Source organism: Monodelphis domestica, chromosome 4 (assembly GCF_027887165.1).
Source record: "Monodelphis domestica isolate mMonDom1 chromosome 4, mMonDom1.pri, whole genome shotgun sequence".
In the NCBI taxonomy this organism is placed as follows: domain Eukaryota; kingdom Metazoa; phylum Chordata; class Mammalia; order Didelphimorphia; family Didelphidae; genus Monodelphis; species Monodelphis domestica.
This window is the reverse complement of record NC_077230.1, coordinates 234375149-234394389: the sequence shown is the minus strand read 5'-3', so window position 1 is coordinate 234394389 and position 19241 is coordinate 234375149. Positions and strand designations below refer to the sequence as shown.

At 37.6% G+C, this 19241-nt stretch overlaps 1 protein-coding gene and 1 non-coding gene across 5 annotated transcripts in view; both read right to left on the bottom strand.

Moving 5' to 3' along the window:
• BUD13 (BUD13 homolog) overlaps positions 1-17968 on the bottom strand; it is a 31244-nt gene extending 13276 nt beyond the window's left edge. Inside the window, exons 1-2 of one of the 4 annotated variants that reach the window (XM_007494745.2) lie at positions 17781-17968; positions 15998-16094 (exon numbers count right to left, since the gene is read on the bottom strand). In XM_007494745.2, coding sequence (XP_007494807.2) covers positions 15998-16094; positions 17781-17923 — 240 coding nt within the window. In that variant the 5' untranslated portion in view covers positions 17924-17968. The other 3 variants (XM_056794359.1, XM_056794360.1, XM_056794361.1) reach the window with 3 other exon arrangements.
• A 1169-nt stretch (positions 17969-19137) lies between these two features.
• On the bottom strand, positions 19138-19241 carry LOC130454142 (U6 spliceosomal RNA). The gene has a single exon (XR_008911823.1). It is a non-coding gene; the product is annotated as a U6 spliceosomal RNA (small nuclear RNA).

Genomic DNA, 19241 nt, shown 5'->3' with positions numbered 1-19241 from the left:
TGGAGCTAGTTGAATAATCATATCCAAAGCGTGGTCATTATTGTTTTGATACAAACTTTGGTAGAAAGGGTCCTCTAATGAAGCATCCTAGTCAACATTTCTATCATGATGGCAAACTTATCAAACTTGCAGATGGCATAAAGCTGGAATAGAGTTGATGTGTTGAATGACAGAATCAGAATCCAAAAGAATCCTGGCAAGCTAAAAAATGAGCCAAATAAAATAAAATTTACTAGAGATAAGCGAAAAATATACTTGAGTTTAAAAAAGAGATCACATAAATGTAATTGAGAGGGGAAGGTATAATTAGACAAAAGTTCATATGAAAAAGATTTTTTGAGGGCAAAAATTAATGTCATAGGGTCTATAGAAGATATTAATATACTGTAGATAAGAGTGGTAAAAAAACACACACACATTCTGGAAAAATATTTGAAACTATACTAGTAAAGCCTTACTTTCCCTATCCTTTGACCCAATAATCTTACTATTGGATGTCCCACAAAAGAAGTCAAAGAGAGAAAGAAAGGTCTAATATAGCTATATATGTTTATAGATGAAAATAACCATAGTTATATATATATTTTTTAATTGAAACCCTTACCTTCCGTCTTAGAATCAATACTGTGTATTGGTTCCAAGGCAGAAGAATGGTACAGGCTAGGTAGTGGGGGTTAAGTGATTTGCCCAGGGTCACAAAGCTAGGAAGTGTCTGAGGCCAGATTTGAACCTAGGACCTCCCATCTTAAGCCCAGCTCTCAATTCTATGAGCCACCTTGTTGCCCCACATAGTTGCATTTTCTGTGGTAACCAAAACTAGAATCAATGTGAGTCCACATTGGTTGAGAAATGTCTGAACAAACTGTGACATGTTAACATAATAGAATATTACTGTCAAAAAGAAATGATGAGTATGAGGAATTCAGAGAAAAGTACAAAATTTATGTGAATTTCTATGAAATAAATGAAAATCAATCTATGCAATGATCAATAGTAATGAAATGTAAATTACAATAAAAGAAAGCCAAAATCTGAGTAACTATAATTTTGGTTGAAAGAACAAATAATAAAACATATCTCTACCCTCTCATCAGAGATGGGAAAAGAGGAAGGAAGATTTAAAACTTATGGCAGAATGTTTCAGTCAGATGCTGTCACTGCATTAGTTTTTCAGCTTAAATATTTTACTTCATTACAAGGGAGAATCCAAAAAGAGGGATAAGGCTATATTCAGAAATGACCATGATATCTGCAATGGGGATAAATTAGAAGTATTTCCAATAAGATCAGGAGTGAAACAAGGAAGTCCATTATCACCTCTATTATTTAACATTATACTAGAAACATTAGCAGTAGCAATCAGAGAAGAAAAAAAAATTGAAGGTATTAAAATAGGCAATGAGGAGACCAAGCTATCACTCTTTGCAGATGATATGATGGTCTACTTAAAGAATCCTAGAGAATCAATTAAAAAGCTAGTGGAAATAATCAACAACTTTAACAAAGTTGCAGGATACAAAATAAACCCACATAAGTCATCAGCATTTCTATATATTTCCAACACATCTCAGCAGCAAGAATTAGAAAGAGAAATTCCATTTAAAATCACCTTAGACAATATAAAATACTTAGGAATCTATCTGCAAAGACAAACACAGGAACTATATGAACACAACTACAAAACACTTTCTACACAATTAAAACTAGATCTAAACAATTGGAAAAACATTAATTGCTCATGGGTAGGACGAGCTAACATAATAAAAATGATCATCCTACCCAAACTAAGTTATTTATTTAGTGCCACACCCATCAAATTACCAAGAAACTTTTTTACTGAATTAGAAAAAAACTGTAACAAAGTTCATTTGAAAGAACAAAAGATCAAGAATATCAATGGAAATAATGAAAAAAAATGTGAAGGAAGGTGGCTTAGGAGAACCAGATCTTAAACTGTGGTCATCAAAACAATATGGTACTGGCTAAGAGACAGAAGGGAGGATCAGTGAAATAGACTTGGGGTAAGTGACCTCAGCAAGACAGTCTATGATAAACCCAAAGATCCCAGCTTTTGGGGAAAAAAAAAAACCCACTATTTGACAAAAACTTCTAGGAAATTTTGAAAACAGCATGGGAGAGATTGGGTTTATATCAACATCTCACACCCTACACCAAGATAAATTCAGAATGGGTGAATGACTTGAATATAAAGAAGGAAACTGTAAGTAAATTAGGTGAATACAGAATAGTATACTTGTCAGATCTTTGGGAAAGATTTTAAAACCAAGAAAGAGTTAGAAAAAATTACAAAATGTAAAATAAATAATTTTGATTACATTAAATTAAAAAGTTTCTATGCAAACAAAACCAATGCATCGAAAATTAGAAGGTAAGCAACAAATTGGGAAAAAAATCTTTATAACAAAAAACTCTAACAAAGGTCTAATTACTCAAATATATAAGGAGCTAAGTAAATTGTAAAAACAAAAAAAAAATCAAGCCATTCCCCAATTGATAAATGGCAAGGGACATGAATAGGCAATTTTCAGATAAAGAAATCAAAACTATCAATAAGCACATGAAAAAGTGTTCTAAATTCCTCTTGATTAGAGAGATTCAAGTCAAAACAATTCTGAGGTATCACCTCACACCTAGCAGATTAGCTAACATGACAGCAAAGTAAAGTAATGAATGTTGGAGGGGATATGACAAAATTGGGACATTAATGCATTGCTGGTAGAGTTGTGAATTGATCCAACCATTCTGGAGGGCAATTTGGAACTATGCCCAAAGGACTTTAAAAGAGTGCCTGCCCTTTGATCCAGCCATACCACTGCTGGGTTTATACCCCAAAGAGATCACAGGGAAAAAGACTTGTACAAAAATATTCATAGTTACACTCTTTGTGGTGGCAAAAAACAATGGAAAATGAAGGGATGCCCTTCGGTTGGGGAATGGCTGAACAAACTGTGGTATCTGTTGGTAGGAATACTATTGTGCCCAAAGGAATAATGAACTGGAGGAATTCCATGTGAACTGAACAACCTCCAGGAATTGATGCAGACTGAAAAGAGCAGAACGAGGAGAATATAATACAGAGAGACTGATACACTGTGGTACAATCGAATATAATGGACTTCTCTACTAGCAGCAATGAAATGATCCAGGACAATTCTGAGGGACTTATGAGAAAGAACGCTATCCACATTCAGAGGAAGAACTGTGGGAGTAGAAACACAAAAGAAAAACAACTGCTTGATCACATGGTTTGATGGGGATATGATTGGGGATGTAGACTCTAAGTGATCACCCTAGTGCAAATATCAATAATATGGAAATTGGTCTTAATCATAACACACATAAAACCCAGTGAAATTGTGTTGGCTACCGGGGGGAGAACATGAATCATGTAACCATGTAACCATGTAAAAATATAATTAAATAAAAATTTTCAATTAAAAAAAAAAGAAATGACCATGATACAAAAACAAAAGGCATCAATAAAACTTACTTTAAGATGAAAATCTTAAAGGAAAAAGTTTAAGGTTTTAGTGGACAATCAATGAACATAAAATGGTAAACTCTGAACTTTGCATAGCCTATAGAACTCCCACAAGATTGACAAAATGAAATTGACAATTAAGACTGTAAGAAGAAAAACCTACAACAAACAATGCAGCTGTGAAATAGTCTAATTATTCTGAAAAGTAATTTGGAATTACATACAAATGTCATTAAGCTGAACATACTTTTAAAAAAAAATTCCTTACCTTCTGTCTTAGAATTGATACTAAATATTTAAGTTCCAAGGCAAAAGAGTGGTAAGGGCTAGGCAACTGGGGTTAAGTGACTTACCCAGAGTCACACAGCTAGGATGTGCCTGAGGCCAGATTTGAACCCAGGATCTCCCATCTCCAAACCTGGCTTTCTCTCCACTGAGCTACCTAGCTGTCTCTGAGTATACCTTTTAATCCAACAAAGCCATTATTAGGTGTTTCTCCCAAACATGGCAGAAAGAAAGGACAAAAATATTTACAGCAACACTTTGTTTATTATAGCAAAGTATTGGAAACAACTTGGGAGCAAACCAACTGAATATAATGGAATACTATTGATGAACATGATGAATAAACAGTATGAACTCATGAGATTTGATTAGTATGAACATAATATAAAGTGAAATGAACAGAAATCAGAGTTTATAAGGCCACAACATGAAGGAAAAAAAATTTTAAAAACTACAGAACTCAAATCAATATAGTGACCAATTATCACTTCAGAAGAATAATGATGAGGCATTGTCACCCACCTCTTGGCAAAAAGGTAATATGTGAGAATTACAGAATAAAACACACATTATAAGATTTGGCCAATGTGTCGAATTACTTTGTTTGGCTATACTTATTTATAACAAAGGAAGGCTTCTCTCTGTGGGGCTCTAGTGAGTTATTGGATAGCAACAGAGATGAAAAAACTCTGAGAAAAGGGCATTAATAAGACATTTTAAAAGTACACAAAAGAAAAAAAATATTCATATGGGAATCTGAATACTGGGAATAATGCAGAAAGAATTATGGACCAGGAAGGATTTGACCTAAAAGTCCCTTAGGACTTTCCAACTCTTAAGATTCTGTGATTCCTTGCATCCCCTTTGATCCCACAATACCACTACTAGGTTTGTACCCCAAAGAGATAATAAAAAAGGGTTGTACAGAGAAAATATTGGAAAATTAGAGTATTTCCCTGAATTGGGGAATGGCTGAACAAGTTGTGGTATATGATGTGCTATAAGAAATGATAAAATGCTTGATTTCTATATGAACTAGAAAGACCTCCATGAACTGATGCAGAGCAAAATGAGCAGAACCAGGAGAACATTGTACACAAAGACTGAAACATTGTGAAACGATCAAATGTAATTGATTTTGCTACTAAAAGCAATGCCATGATCCAGGATAACCCTGGGGAATTTATGAGAAAGAATGTCTTCCATATCAAGAGAAAGAACAGTAGGAGTAGAAATGCACAAGAGGTAGCAGCTGGGTGGCTCAGTGGATTGAGAGTCAGGAGATCATAGGTTCAAATCTGGCCTCAGACACTTCCTAGCTGAGTGACCCTGTGCAAGTCATTTGACCCCCATTGCCTAGGCCAGTGATGGGCAATCTTTTGAGCTTAGTGGGTCAAAATTTGCCAAAAAAAACAAGCATAACTCGGGTGGTGTGCCACTTTGAGAAAAAAATCGTAATTTCACAATTTTTATAGTTTAAATAACAAAAATGTATAACTGTAATATATAACTATTTAATAAACCAAAAACTAATTATTTAACTTACCTGCTTAGTGACTTCTTCGTTCATCTGTCAGTCGGTTTCTTTTGTTGGTCTTGATATTATTTAACTTGTGTGGGGTGCTGTGAACTAAGATAAGTGAAGGGAGGGGGAATTCTTTAACCTGCCTATTAGTGACTTTTTTGTTGCTGAATTTCATTGGCTAAATCTTCAATTGAAGGTTGGTATTTTGTACACTTCAAGCCCAAGTAAGCACTACTAACTTCATCTGTCAATCTGTTTCTTTTGTTGGTTTTGATATTATTTAACTGCCTATGAGCTCCTTCCACCCACATGCATCTCTGTGCTGCCTGCCACTTGCCACTTGCCTCTCACCACCTCCCCCGCCACCAGCACATAGAACAACCCTCCCCCCAGGCTGGGGCATGGCCATGGCGGGAGCGGTGGCTCCCGAACTCCAAGGTGCACTGAGCCCACATGAGGCCATGTGTCATTGAAAATGGCTACACATGTCAGTGCTGACATATGTGTCATAGGTTCACTATCACAGGCCTAGCCCTTACCACTCTTCTGCCTTGGAACCAACACAGTATTGATTCCAAGACAGAAGGTAAGGCTTTAAAATTTTTTTAAAAAGAAATGCAGAAGAAAAGCATATGATTTATCACTTGTTTGTATGTGTTTAGGATTTGGGGTTTTGCTTTTAAAATATTATTCTATTACAAAAATGAATAATATGGAAATAGGTATCAAATGATAACACATGTATAACCCAGTGCAATTGCTTGTCACCTCTGGGAAGAGGAAGAGTGGAGGGAGAGAAAATGAATCATGTAACCATGGGAAAAAAATTTTTTTTTTAATTCTGTGATTCTTGAGGGATATAGAGAAGGCAAGGAGAACATGCTACAGTAGACATGTCTATTACTTTAATGTTAGCCACATCTGATGGCTTACAACCACATTGGAAAGGCAGTGCAGTAAAGCTGAAGAAGCACTAGATTGGGAAATCAGAGCAAGGGAGTTCAATCCTGACTCTGACATAATTCCACACTAATGATTTATGGGAAATATGAGACCCTGATGGGCTAAGCAGCTCTTCTAAGATCACACATCAAACTTAATAACAGGTACAGAATCTTGCCCTAATTCCCATTCCAAGGCTCTCTTGACTAAATCATACTGAGGCCAATTCCATATTTATGACCACTTGACATTTAAATAATGCTCTAAGGTTTGAATAATATTTTACATGTTATCGTATTTGATCCTCGAAACAGCTCTATGAAGTAGGTACTACAATTTAGTTGTAAGGATTAATTAGCTGAACAGTTCAATAAACATCTATTAAGTACCTACTATATGTCAAGTACTGTGCTAAGGCACTGGAGATACAAAAAGAGGCAAAAGATGGTCCTTGCCCTCAAGGAGCTCACAATCTAATGAGGCAAACAACATGCAAAGTATATGCAGAATAAAAAGAATAATTAACAGAGGAAAGACACTTGAATTAAGGATTGGGGAAGGCCTCCTGTAGAAGATGGGGTTTTACTTGGGACTGAAATAAAGCCGGGGAGATCAACAGTCAAGAGCTAAGGAAGAAAATGTGTTCCAGGCATGGGAGACAGCCAGAAAAAAATACCTAAAGTTGGGAGATAGAATCTTGTTCATGGAATAGTCAAGAGTCTAGTTAGCATCAAGAGATCAAAGAATATGTACCAGGGAGTACAGTATAAAAAGAAAGACAGGAGGGAACAAGGTAACAAAAGGCTTTGAGTGCTAAGAGTATTTGGTATTTGATACTTAGAGTTTACTGGGGCAGGGGTGACTTGTCAGACCAGCACTTAATACTATAAGTATTATTAACCCCATTTTTTCAGATGAGCAAACTAAAGCTAAGAAAGGTTAATTGACATGCTCCTGGGTCACAAAACTGGCAAGTACCAAAGGAAGGATATTAAACCCAAACCTCCTTATCTCAAAGTCCAGCACTCAATCCACTGATCCCTTATCATTTTACTTTATAAGGGGCTAATTCAAGACAAAAGAAAAGCTAAGAATACAATTTATACATAAAAAGCAGTCAAACAGCACTTAAAGAAAGCAGAACAGATGTTTCACATCCCTCTAGTTCAAGTAAAAAATTGTTGCTTCCTTTAAAGGATGATTGCTGTTTTCAAATACTCAAAGGGTTACCATGGGGAAGAGGGACTAGATTTATCCTGCTAGGCTCCAATAGACATTACTAAGAACAGTGAATGGAAATTATTAAAAAAATAGATTTCATCTCAATGTAAAGAAAAAATTGTTAATGATTTCAGTTACCCCAAAATGGAATGGGCTGCTTCAGGAAGTAATGGATTCTCATTCAGTAGAAGTCTTCAAGCAAAAGAATTAGATGACTCCTTGCTGAGGAGTCTTTCCCAAATCTGCACAATTTTTTTTTAATCAACATCTTGGATAAAGACATAGATTACTGCATGCTTATCTAATCTTCAGGTGGTATACTGGCCAGAGCAATGAACTTAGAGACAGTAAAACTTGAATTCAAAACCTGCCTCACACACTTAATGACTGTGTGACCCTGGGCAAGTCAGTTAACCATTCTCAGTTTGAGTTTCCTCATCTTTAAAATGGGAATAATAGCTCCTACCGCACAAGATTGTTGTGAGAAACAAAAGAGATGTAAAGCACTTTGCAAAGTTTAAAGCACTTTATGTTTATTATTATTTGTAATGATTAAAGTTGGAAGAGATAGGTAATATATTCAATGACAAAGTAGAAGTTAAAAAGGATCTCCACAGGCTAGAACAATTGAATATAAGATTAAATGCAACAGAGATAAATGTTAATACCTAACATTTGGGTTCAAAAAAGTCAACTGCACCAAATACAGAAAGGAGATACATATAAAGAGATAAAATTTCCTATGAAAAAAAATTAAAGGTTTTAGAGGATAAGAAGCTCAAGTATGTAAAAAATGTTCCATGGCAACCAAAAATATCAAAACAATACCAAGCTACATTAAGTGAAACATAGGAGCAGCTAAGTAGAGTTCAGTAGATAGTCAGGCCTAGAAATGGGAGATCCTGGATTCAAATATGACCTCTGATACTTTCTAGCTGTGTGACCATATGCATGTTACTTACTTAACCCCAATTGCCTAACCTTTACCATTCTTTTTACCTTAGAATTAAGACTTCATATCAGTTCTAAGATAGAAGGTAAAGGTTAAAAAAAAAATTAAAAGAGAGGCATAGTATACAAAACATAATAGCCTCACCATACTCTATCCCAATCAGACCAAATCAATCAAACATTACTAAACAATGTGAACTTTAGATTACCCCACCCTACTTAGTCTAACAAAAACAGGAATGTCTACACCCATACTTAAGGATTAAGTATTTAGGAGGATGGCCTATGATAGACATGTGCTAGCAAATGACAAATCAGAAACAACTGACAGACCTCTGGGCTGTCCTAAGTCAAGCTTAAGCTACCATTGATACATGTTAGATGCAGGAAAATGATGTAAAAACGGTCTATATATTTCGCATCACTTCCTCTCTCGCTTTTTTTTTCCGCAGAGAGGTGGCTCTGGCTGGCAGTGTGTGGGGGTTTCGGCATCTTGGCGTGGTGGAAGCTATTGACTGGTTTGGCGGTGAGTTTTCTTTGATACTATCCTGGGAGAAGCTGAGTAGCCTAGTTCAGGTGAGGCATCTTAACTGAGCTCTCTTGGCTGATTCCTTTCTCCTTTACCTTCCAAACATTATCTTCTTAGAAAGCCTCTCTTTTAACTTCCCCTGGCACAGTCCAGGCGGGAGAAATCCTATACCCTCCTCCCTGTTCTCCTTAATTCCTTCCCTCTATATTAATTAAAATCACGATAAATATCCAACTGACTTGGGTATTTTATTTGGGATTTTCTCTGGGGACCAAAACTAATTTAGATTTAAGTCACAACCCTAAAATTATCCTTACAACAATTAATATGTGTCAACCAGTCCTGTGCTAGCTTATGAAGATAGTCAACAGCAAAACATTCCCTACCCTCAAGGATCTCATAAGAGCAACAGCATGCACGTTACCTAGACATGTATATATAAAATAGAAATGGTAACCTCAGGGAGAAAGATTTAGTACAGTTGAGACAGAGTTTAGGGGAAGGGATAGCAAGGAAGAACTATGCAGAAGAAGATCTTGAGCTAAATCATGAAGAAAACCAGGGATTCCAAGAGATAGAGGTGGGAAGGGAGTATGTTCCAGGTGGAGAGTATAACCCACACAAAGGCAAAGTGATCTGGGAGATAGAGCAAGAAGGCCACTTTGTCTGTTCTACAGAGTGCATAAAGGAAAATAATGTATAAGAAAAATGGAAAGATAGGATGGGGCTAAGTTGTGAAGAACACTAAATGTCAGAAAAGTTTCTATTTTATTCTAGAAACAGGGAGCCACTGGATCTTACTGGAAATGGCATGGTGTAAGAATTAAATTTTAATGGTTCGACTAAAATATATGAAGATTATAAACAATAATTGTGGTTGCCAATTCAAAGTAATATTACTCAGAGTCAAAATGACTTTAATAGCTTTTATTTACAAAAGAGGTGGAAAGAGTGAAAGCAGAGAAACACAAAAGGTAGAGAAAATATTAGTCTATCTAACTATATAATGCTGTAATTGCTCTGGTGCTCAACTCTGCCAGGACTTGTTGACCTTCAACCAGAATTAAATTCTCTCCAAAAGACAGGAAGGAATGGAAAGCCAGCTATCCACTCACCAAGTTCCCTCCAAGAGTTAGGTCAAGATGATGACTCAAGCTGAAGGTGACTCTTGAGGTTGACTTTCTTCCTTGAGCCGCCATTCTTCTTGAAGTCCAACTCTTTCATCAAGCTGACTACCTTCTTGGAATCAACATTTTTAGCCCCAGAAATTTTGAGTCTTTTATAGTGGTTTCTCGTCCCTTCCCCTTTTTACAAGGGACAATCACAGCTTCCAAACTGCCCAGGACTGCCCAGGGGCAATGTTTCTGAGAACCACTTCTCACCTTCTGGAGAGGTAACTACTCATCAAAAGAGTTCACAGATTCCTGGCTGACTGAGGTGTGAATTCTCATTTCCTGGTTGACTGAGTTGAAAGGGTGAAAAGCTCCTCTACCTAGTGATAAGTCTGATGTTCAAGCTTTTGTTGATTCAATTCAAAAGTAGATAAATGTAAAAATGGAGATTTGAACCCCAGACTTCAGTCCCCAGAAGTCGTTGGTACTTCCCAGAATTCCCTATGATCTCACATGAGTCTCCACCTGGATGAGATCACAATTTATTATTTAAAGGACTCTCTGCCTCTCAAGAGCTCTCTTCCTCTACTCAGAAATTGCAACACGTTGTAAGTAGGCTGTGAATGGGCTAATCGTGCCCCACGTGGCTTATTATTTTGTATCCTTGCTTTCTAACAATCGTTAATAAACCTCATAAAAATATACTTTTAGTAAAGAAACTAATTTAATTTTTACAGTTTGGCTGACCCACGTGGGTTGTGGAAATACCCTCAATCTTCTTAACTTTCCTAAATCTTTTCTCTACTGTGACTAAGTTCAGCTTTTAATAGCTACTGCCTAGATTTTTTTTTTTAAGCCACATTTCTCCAAGGATTTTCAGAAAAGCCTCTTGATCAGCTCGTACCTGCTGCCTGCTCTTGCTTCCTGCTATCCCTGATTGCGCACCTTCTTGACCAAGATAGCTCACCTGGCCCAGCCCTGGCCCGGCCCCAGCAACTCTGGCCTCCAACACAGATCACTGCTGGTAGCTGCCCCAATTTCTTCAGTACCACAAACCAACTGGTAAAAACGGGGGTATTCTTTCTTTAGGCTACAATTAGCCTCCATGTCGACTGGGGGCAGGGGATGGGGAAGGGGAGAACGAAGAGAAAGAAAAGACTTTTCCAAACAGGAAGTTACAAGCTTGGCTTATTTAAGAGGATATCTTTTGAGTGCACTGATGCTTTTATTTATCTCACCTGAGATTCAGGGGGGGAAATTCAGCTCCCTGCAACTCTTTAGTCAAATTTGGGATTCCTAAAATCCACCCTTACTATGGGGGGAAGCTCAGTGGTTCAATGGATTGAGAGCCAGGCCTGGAGGCAGGAGGTCCTGGATTCTAATCTGGCCTCAGACACTTCCTAGCTGTATGGCCCTGGGCGGGTCACTTGACCCTCATTTCCTACCCCTTACCAATCTTCTGCCTTCTGACAATAGGCATCTAAATGGATAATTAAAAAAAAAAAACAACCCAATGAACTTTAAAGAGACTGGAGGTTACATTTTTAAGGCATTTCAGACTCCAATGTTTTATTAAAAATCTCTGTATTTTATTGCATTTTACTTATTGTTTTAAGATTTAATTTTGTTGGTTTTAAGTTCATATATTAATGCATTCAATACTATTCTATTACACTGAATCATTTTAATGTACTGGGTTTTAACTACTGTTAAATTCTGTTGTTTTTCCCCTATAACTATACTGAACAAATATTAATGAATGAGCCTATATAAAAACAGGCCTTTTTCTGTTTTGAATTTATAAATTGTCACATAGAGGATAGATACACTTCATAAAAACTGGTTACAATTGTATAACAACCGTTGGAAAATTTAATGAGCTAAATATCTCAAATTGATTTTAAGGGGTCTTTTAGACATGATTTTTATTTTTTTTCCCCAAGAACTCTGGTCATTTTGCCTGCCCCTAAGAGGAGGTAAGGTCCATTTTGTAGCTAAAGTGAAATTCAATTTTAATCCCCACCTCCCACATTTATAATAATGTGAATGGATGGGACATCACAGTCTCATACCAAAGTAGCTGGGAAGTTAATCCCAGGGCATTGTACCCCTCTGGATGACTCTCAAAAGAGGAGCATCTCTCATTTATAACTCTTCAGCTCACTTTACCCAACATCAACAGTACAGGGGTTTGGGTTTTTCCTAGACTCCTCTGCCACTTTTTTTGGTAATGATATCTAGATTTCTTGATGATGTTCTAGACCCAAATAATTTTTACTTTGTTTAGATATGTTTACCAAGGTTGAAAGATTTACTATGTCTGTAAAAACTTGTGACAAGTATTCATTTTCTTTTAAAATGCCATACAGCAACTCATGTGAAATATGATAGTAGATTTGTTTGCTATTGTAATTAATTGGGCTATTGAGAATTTTGGGGATATTGATATTTCCATATTTGTACTACTGTTCTTTATTAAAAAGGGGGGAGGGGGCAGCTGGATAGCTCAGTGGATTGAGAGCTAGGCCTAGAGACAGGAGGTCCTAGGTTCAAATCTGGCCTCAGACACTTCCCAGCTGTGTGACCCTGGGCAAGTCACTTAATCACCACTGCCTAACCCTTACCACTTTTCTGCCTTGGAGCCAATACACAGTATTGACTCCAACATGGAAGGTAAGGGTTTAAAAAACAAAAACAAAAACACTGTTACCTTGTGAAATTCATTTGCTTGTGCTCACAGTGGATCATGGCGAGATATGAAGAGGAAATGGATCTCATTTTTGGTGAGAAAGCCTTGTATTCTATATTTTCTTACCTGACATAGTGTGTCAATGATTATAAGCTATATTTTTTAATTTAAAACTCTTTTATTATTATATTTTTCTTGCATGTGCAATATATTATTTGTTTTTTCTATTTTAGCTCGAGACTATAAAAATGATGCCCCTAATTGTTTAAAAAAAAATTACAGGACTTTGCTTAATGATTCTGTCTGATTCCAGGACAAGATAATACAAAAAGAGTCATTGCATGGGGCCAAAGAAGCACAAAGCTAAACCTGAATTGTGCCAAGAGAGCACACAGGTCAAAAAAAAAAAAGAAGAAACCAATTCAGGAAGGATTGATGAAAATTCTAAGCCATACAAAGGACCTGAACCTAGTGTGAAGACTCAAGGTAGTGACACTTAACATATGTTAAGACATAGACCTTCCTTGTATCCACACTCTGAAAACACTTACAGACGAGTATCTCAAACTTGGCTCCTACCTGGCTCCTATGATCTAGTCCTTTTTCTATCTTTTCTAGTGTGGCAACTTTCTGTAGTCCTGGCTACTTGACTGGGTAAATGCTTACTTGCTTATATCATTTTAATTGGGCCCTGATTCAAGGACATGTTATAGATTTATTTTTCCTTTACTTAGAATTTTTACACATAAGACTTTGATAATCTATATTTTCATCCAGAAATTATCTTTTTTTATTTGGATTTTTCTGATGTCTTTTTAATTTCTCTTGCCAATTGATTCATATACCTCATAACTCAGCCATGCATCCCTAAATGACCCCTGTGTTTTTCAATCACCCTCTCCAAGGGGGGAATGTAAAAATATTATTATTTTAAAATGCAAAGTTTAAATTCCTTTTGAGAAGAATTTTAGGTTAAGAAACATGCTACCTCTCCGAATCCAGAAACTGAACTGTTTGGAGAAGACACCATAAAGATGCCTCCAGACACAAGCTGCACGAGAAGATCAAGAATGAACTTTGAGTGTGGTTGATTGAACATTTATTTGTATCTATACTGTCATGCCAAAGGGGACTGCCCCCTAACTGGTTTTTTGTCAATGCGTCTAGCAATTATTGGTTTTGTTTTTTTTCCTCTTATCCTCAAATTATTGTAATCTTTAAGTTGATTATGTTTTCATGATCCTTTTGGGGAAACTGGTTTCCCAATAATGATCAAAGGGGGGGGATGTAAAAATGGAGATTTGAACCCCAGACTTCAATCCCCAGAAGTCCTTGGTACTTCCCAGAATTCCCTAAAATCTCACATGAGTCTCCACCTGGATGAGATCACAATTTATTATTTAAAGGGCTCTCTCAAGAGCTCTCTTCCTCTACTCAGAGATTGCAACATGTTGTAAGTAGGCTATGAATGGGCTAATCATGCCCTAGGCATGTGGCTTATTATTTTGTATCATTTATTTCTAATAATCGTTAATAAATGTCATAAAAATATAATAATACTTTTAGTAGAGAAACTAATTTAATTTTTACACAAAAGGATAGTTAATCCTGTCTTCACAATCTAGTAAGGTACTAAGTAGGGGTACTTAAGTTATTGTTAACCAAAGTGTTAACTCAAAATAGACAAAAGGAATAAATGATTCCCTTTCACAAGAGAGAACAGAGAGTTCAGAGAGAACAAAGAATTCCCTTTTACAATGGTCACCTCTATGCTTTAGGAAAATTACTGGGACAGCTGTGAGGAGAGTGGATTAGCATGGAGAGATCAATCAGTAGTCTAGCCGAGATGGCTCCTGAAATATGGAAATGGCTGTGTGAATGGAGAAAAGAAGGCTATATACAAGAGATGCTATGGAGGCAGAAATGATGAGATATGGCAACTGATATGTGGTTTGAATGAGCATAGTGATAGACGATACCAAAATTGTGAACCTGGGTGCCTGGTAGAAAGATAAAACAATCAACAGGAACAAAGAAGTTTGGAAGAAGGATGGGCTCAAATTCCACCTCCATCACATACTACCTGCTTCATCTTGGAGGAAAAAAAAATCACTTAATTTCCCTTTCCTTATCAGTAAAATGAATGGGTTAGTTTATGAGGACCCTTCAAACTCTAGATAGATGATCCTATAATCCCAACATAATCATTTCAAAATATAAAGTAAGCAGTTGGTTTTTTCCCCATCAATAAGAATTAGACCTCAGGAGCAAGATATGGGCTAGATATAAAGATCTTGGGCATCATCTACATAGAAGTGATCATGAAACCTATAGGAACTGATGAGGTCATCAAATAAAAAGGCTGGTTATGGGGATTATTCTGTCTGGTTTTAGGAGCCACAATTTAGGAAGTACATTGACAAAATGAAATTTATCCAGAGAAAGGTTTAGTTCAAGTATCACCTTTCAGAAGAGGCTTACTCTAATCCTCAAAAATACTAATGTTATTGCCATTAGAAATTATTTTATTTGCTATTTTGTATTTACTTAGATAAGTGTTCATACTGCTTGTTATCCACAAACATGCTCTGAACCCAATTCATTGTCCCTTCCCCCATAATAATTTTTAAGTTCCTGAAGGAAAGGGCCTGTTTCTTTATCTTTGTATCCCCAGCACTTACCTTGGCAGCTGGCACACAACAGGCATTTAATAAATGCTTGCTGAATGAATGTATGAATAGAGGCACCAAACTATGAAGTAGTAGAGAACAAAAGTTTCTTTAGAGTTCAATCGTGCATGTTTTCTTATATTTTTCAGTCAAGAATTACAAGCATGGCTCAGACTAATACTAAATACAGTTTTGGTTGGGCAAAATACATACTGGGCAATCCTGATTAAGTCACTACTTTGTGATTGCTCCCTCATTATTAGATGATGCTTTATAAACAATGAAATTAGTGTATCACAATTATTAATTACTATATTGAAATAGTTCTAAGCAAAGCACAATTTCTTCTCTGCTTCCACCTTCCTCCATTCACACACAGAGTACTCTGGGCTCCTTAATCCCTGATCTTGATCGATTTTTCTGAATCTAAATTGTCTCAACTATTAAATGAGGATAGACTAGATAATTTCCAAAGTCCCATCTAGCTCTAGATTCTAAACTCTTACAACCAAATAAAAAGAACCTGCTTGGGGCAACACAAGGTCCTAAGCCTTAATTATTCCTCAACTTACCACAGGTAAATCTCCTTCTTCTTCTTCTTCTTCTTCTTCTTTTTCTGACTTAGTAGAAATATTTGCCCAACTCACATCATCATCCACAATTCGCATCCTAGAGAAAAGAGAAGTAGTCAGAGGGTTTTTTCCAAAATAAGTGCCAATAACACTATGGGCAACCCAGAGTAGTTTAGATAAAAATCAGAGGCAAGAGGAGACAAAATAGAACCATTTCATATGCTCTTTCCCTACAAAGTAATCATCTCTTAGACTGAAGAATTTAGGAAAAGATGAAAGTTACTTTGAAAGAGCCTGGCAACAGGATGGAACAGAAATCTCAACACAACCAGCTGGCTATCTCTTACCTTAAAGCCTACATGGGCCCCCAACCTAAAATCCTACTTCTGAGACAAATGCTACTCACCTATCTTTCATTGACTTCCTTGACACCCTTCTCCCTGTTTGCCCCTTCACTTCTGCTCTGAAGAATCTCACTCCAAACTTCAGGTAGGAGACTCCCAGCTCAATCTCCAGGCACAGAGAAGAAATGAGAGAGAAGAGATGTACCCAGAGCTCAGGTCAGTGAGGAAGTACCAAGGAGGAGACAGGGAGGCAAATTTAGTGGCTGAGATAAATCATAATCAACAGAGAGGGAATAGATATGGCACCACCATTCTCTCATTCACCCAGGCTCAAAGTGTAGTTTTCAACTCTTCATTCTTTCTCACTGCCTCCATCCAATCTATTACGAAGTCCTGCTGTTGTTTCTACTTTCATAAACCTCTCTAAAAATATGCCTCTTTTTCTCTCTGACACTGCCACCATCTTGTGCCTAAACTATTGAAATAAGTCTGCCTGCCACAACTCTTCCAGGTCATCCTCCATTCAGTTGTCAAAGTGACCTTCCTAAAGCTACTTGGTTTCAATTTCCTTGCTGGTACTCTCTAGAGACAACCCTACCCCCCACCCCCACCCTTTCACATTCCTTTTGTTTTCCTACATTAGAAGGTAAACTCCTTGAGGGTAGGGACTGACTTTCCTATTATTTGTATCCCCAGCACTTAGCACAGTATTTGACAGTTTTCATCCCTACACACACTCACTCTCTCCCTCCCTCTCTTCTCTCTCCTCCCTCCCCCTCCCTCTCCCTCTCTCTCCACCTCCAAAAAAATTTCAGTGGTTCCTATCAACTCCAAGATAAAATATAAAATCCAGTGGCTTTCAAAGTCCTTCATGAGCTGGACTTCTTTCCCCTTTCCAGTCTTCGTACACCTTACAACGGCCCGAACACTCTGCCAGTCAGTGATGCTGCCCTCCTCGAAGTTGCTTTAAGATAGAATATTCCATTTCTCCAGGGGGTCCTGGCATTTTCTCCAACCATCCCGTGTCTGGAAAGCCCTCCCTCTATGCCTCCTGGCTCCCCTGGTTTCCTTCAGATTTCAGCTAAAGTTCCACATATTGCAAGGAGATTTTTCTCAATTCTGGTGCCTTCGCTTTAAGATTGCCCTCAATGTACCCTTAGTTTATCTTGTTTGTGCATAGCTGCACAACATCTTCCCTTATTAGACTGTAAGCTCGTTAAGAGTAGAAACTGCCTTTCATCTCGTTATTTGTATCCCCGGTGCCCCATTAGCACAGTGGCTGGCACTGTAGGTGTGATGGGGAGGAAATACAGCAGAAAACGCAGGAATAAGGCTAGAGCCTAGGGTAATACACCACCCCACATACTACACACACCTCATACATACACCACCCGTACACAACATCACATACCACATTTATACACACATCCTTAGCTCACCCTTTGCCTCCAGCACCAGTCGGCTTCGGCCGCTTTTTACGGCGCTTACGATTTGCCTCGGAGCCCGCATCAACTGATGCCTCGGGCCCCGACAAATAACGTTTCAAATATTCTGCCTTGGAGAGCGGTGGGGCGGCCGCCATGGCAGCGGAGGAAGCAGAAGAGAACCGGAAGTAAGGAATGGCAAGGGGTGAGGAACAAACTTCCTGAAACGCGAAATACGTCTAGATAGCTTTCCTAAGGTGGAGTTAGAATTCTAGGGCCGCTGAGCAAGATGCCATGGGAAACATATGATTGGTTCCTGGTTGTGGGCGGGGCCCAGACACTTCCCCATCCCCGGAAAACCTGCGAATCGGCAAAGAACCAGTGTAGTTGCGGACGAATAGAGGATTGAGGTGGTACAGATATGGTGGCTAAGAAGAGAACTGAGGAAGCTGACGGGAGATTTGTAGAGAAAATTAAATCGGAGAGACGAGACCAAGGAGTGACTATGAGATTAAAGAAGGAATTTCTCCCATGAAAACCTGGGTGAGGTTTAAGTAAATAGTAAAGTCATAAACAACCACGACGGGGGCAGCTGGGTTGCTCAGTGGATTGAGAGCCAAGCCTAGAAATGGGAGGTCCTAGGTTCAAATTCAATCTCAGACACTTCCCAGCTGTGTGACCCTGGGCAAGACACTTAACCCCCATTGCCTAGCCCTTACTACTCTTCTGCCTTGGAACCAATACACAGTATTGATTTCAAGACGGAAGGTAAGGGTTTAAAAGATATGTAATAATAAAATAAATAAATAGCCACGGCACCTATAAAAGGAGCAAATTTCTTTCTTTTCCTCTTTAATCTTTTTTTTTAAACATTTTCTAAAGTTCCAAATTATGTCTGCCCCTCCAGCCCCTCCCCCACGCATTAAGAAGGCAAACAATATGCTTCGCTTAGCTCTTTCTAGGGGTGATTATCATTTTTTTATCTTGAATGAAGGAGCAATTTTCAAAATTAAAGTTGTTCTGCCGGGGGAAGTTTGAGGGGTGGGGCATCTGAGTGTTTATGTTGAATATACATATATATATATATATGTATATATATATATATATAAAGAAATGATTAAGATTTATATGAATGAGCTATTCCACAATAGACAAATGGTCAAAGCATGTGACCCGAAAACTAAAATAGACAAATGGTCAAAGCATGTGACCCGAAAACTAAGCTATTAACAACCATAACTAAAACTCCTCCAAATCAATATAATTGGAGATATGGTCACAACCCATGACAATTGTTGAAAGTGTTGTGGGAAAGCCAACACACTAAATATGCTATTGGTGAAGCTGAGAATTAATCTAGATCCTCTTTTTCTTCAGTAAGGAATGATTCACCAATTTGTATCATCCTGGAGCAGGGGCCCTGCCAATCTTCACTGTATCCTTCCAGTTTTAGTGCATATGCTGCTGAAGTGGCAT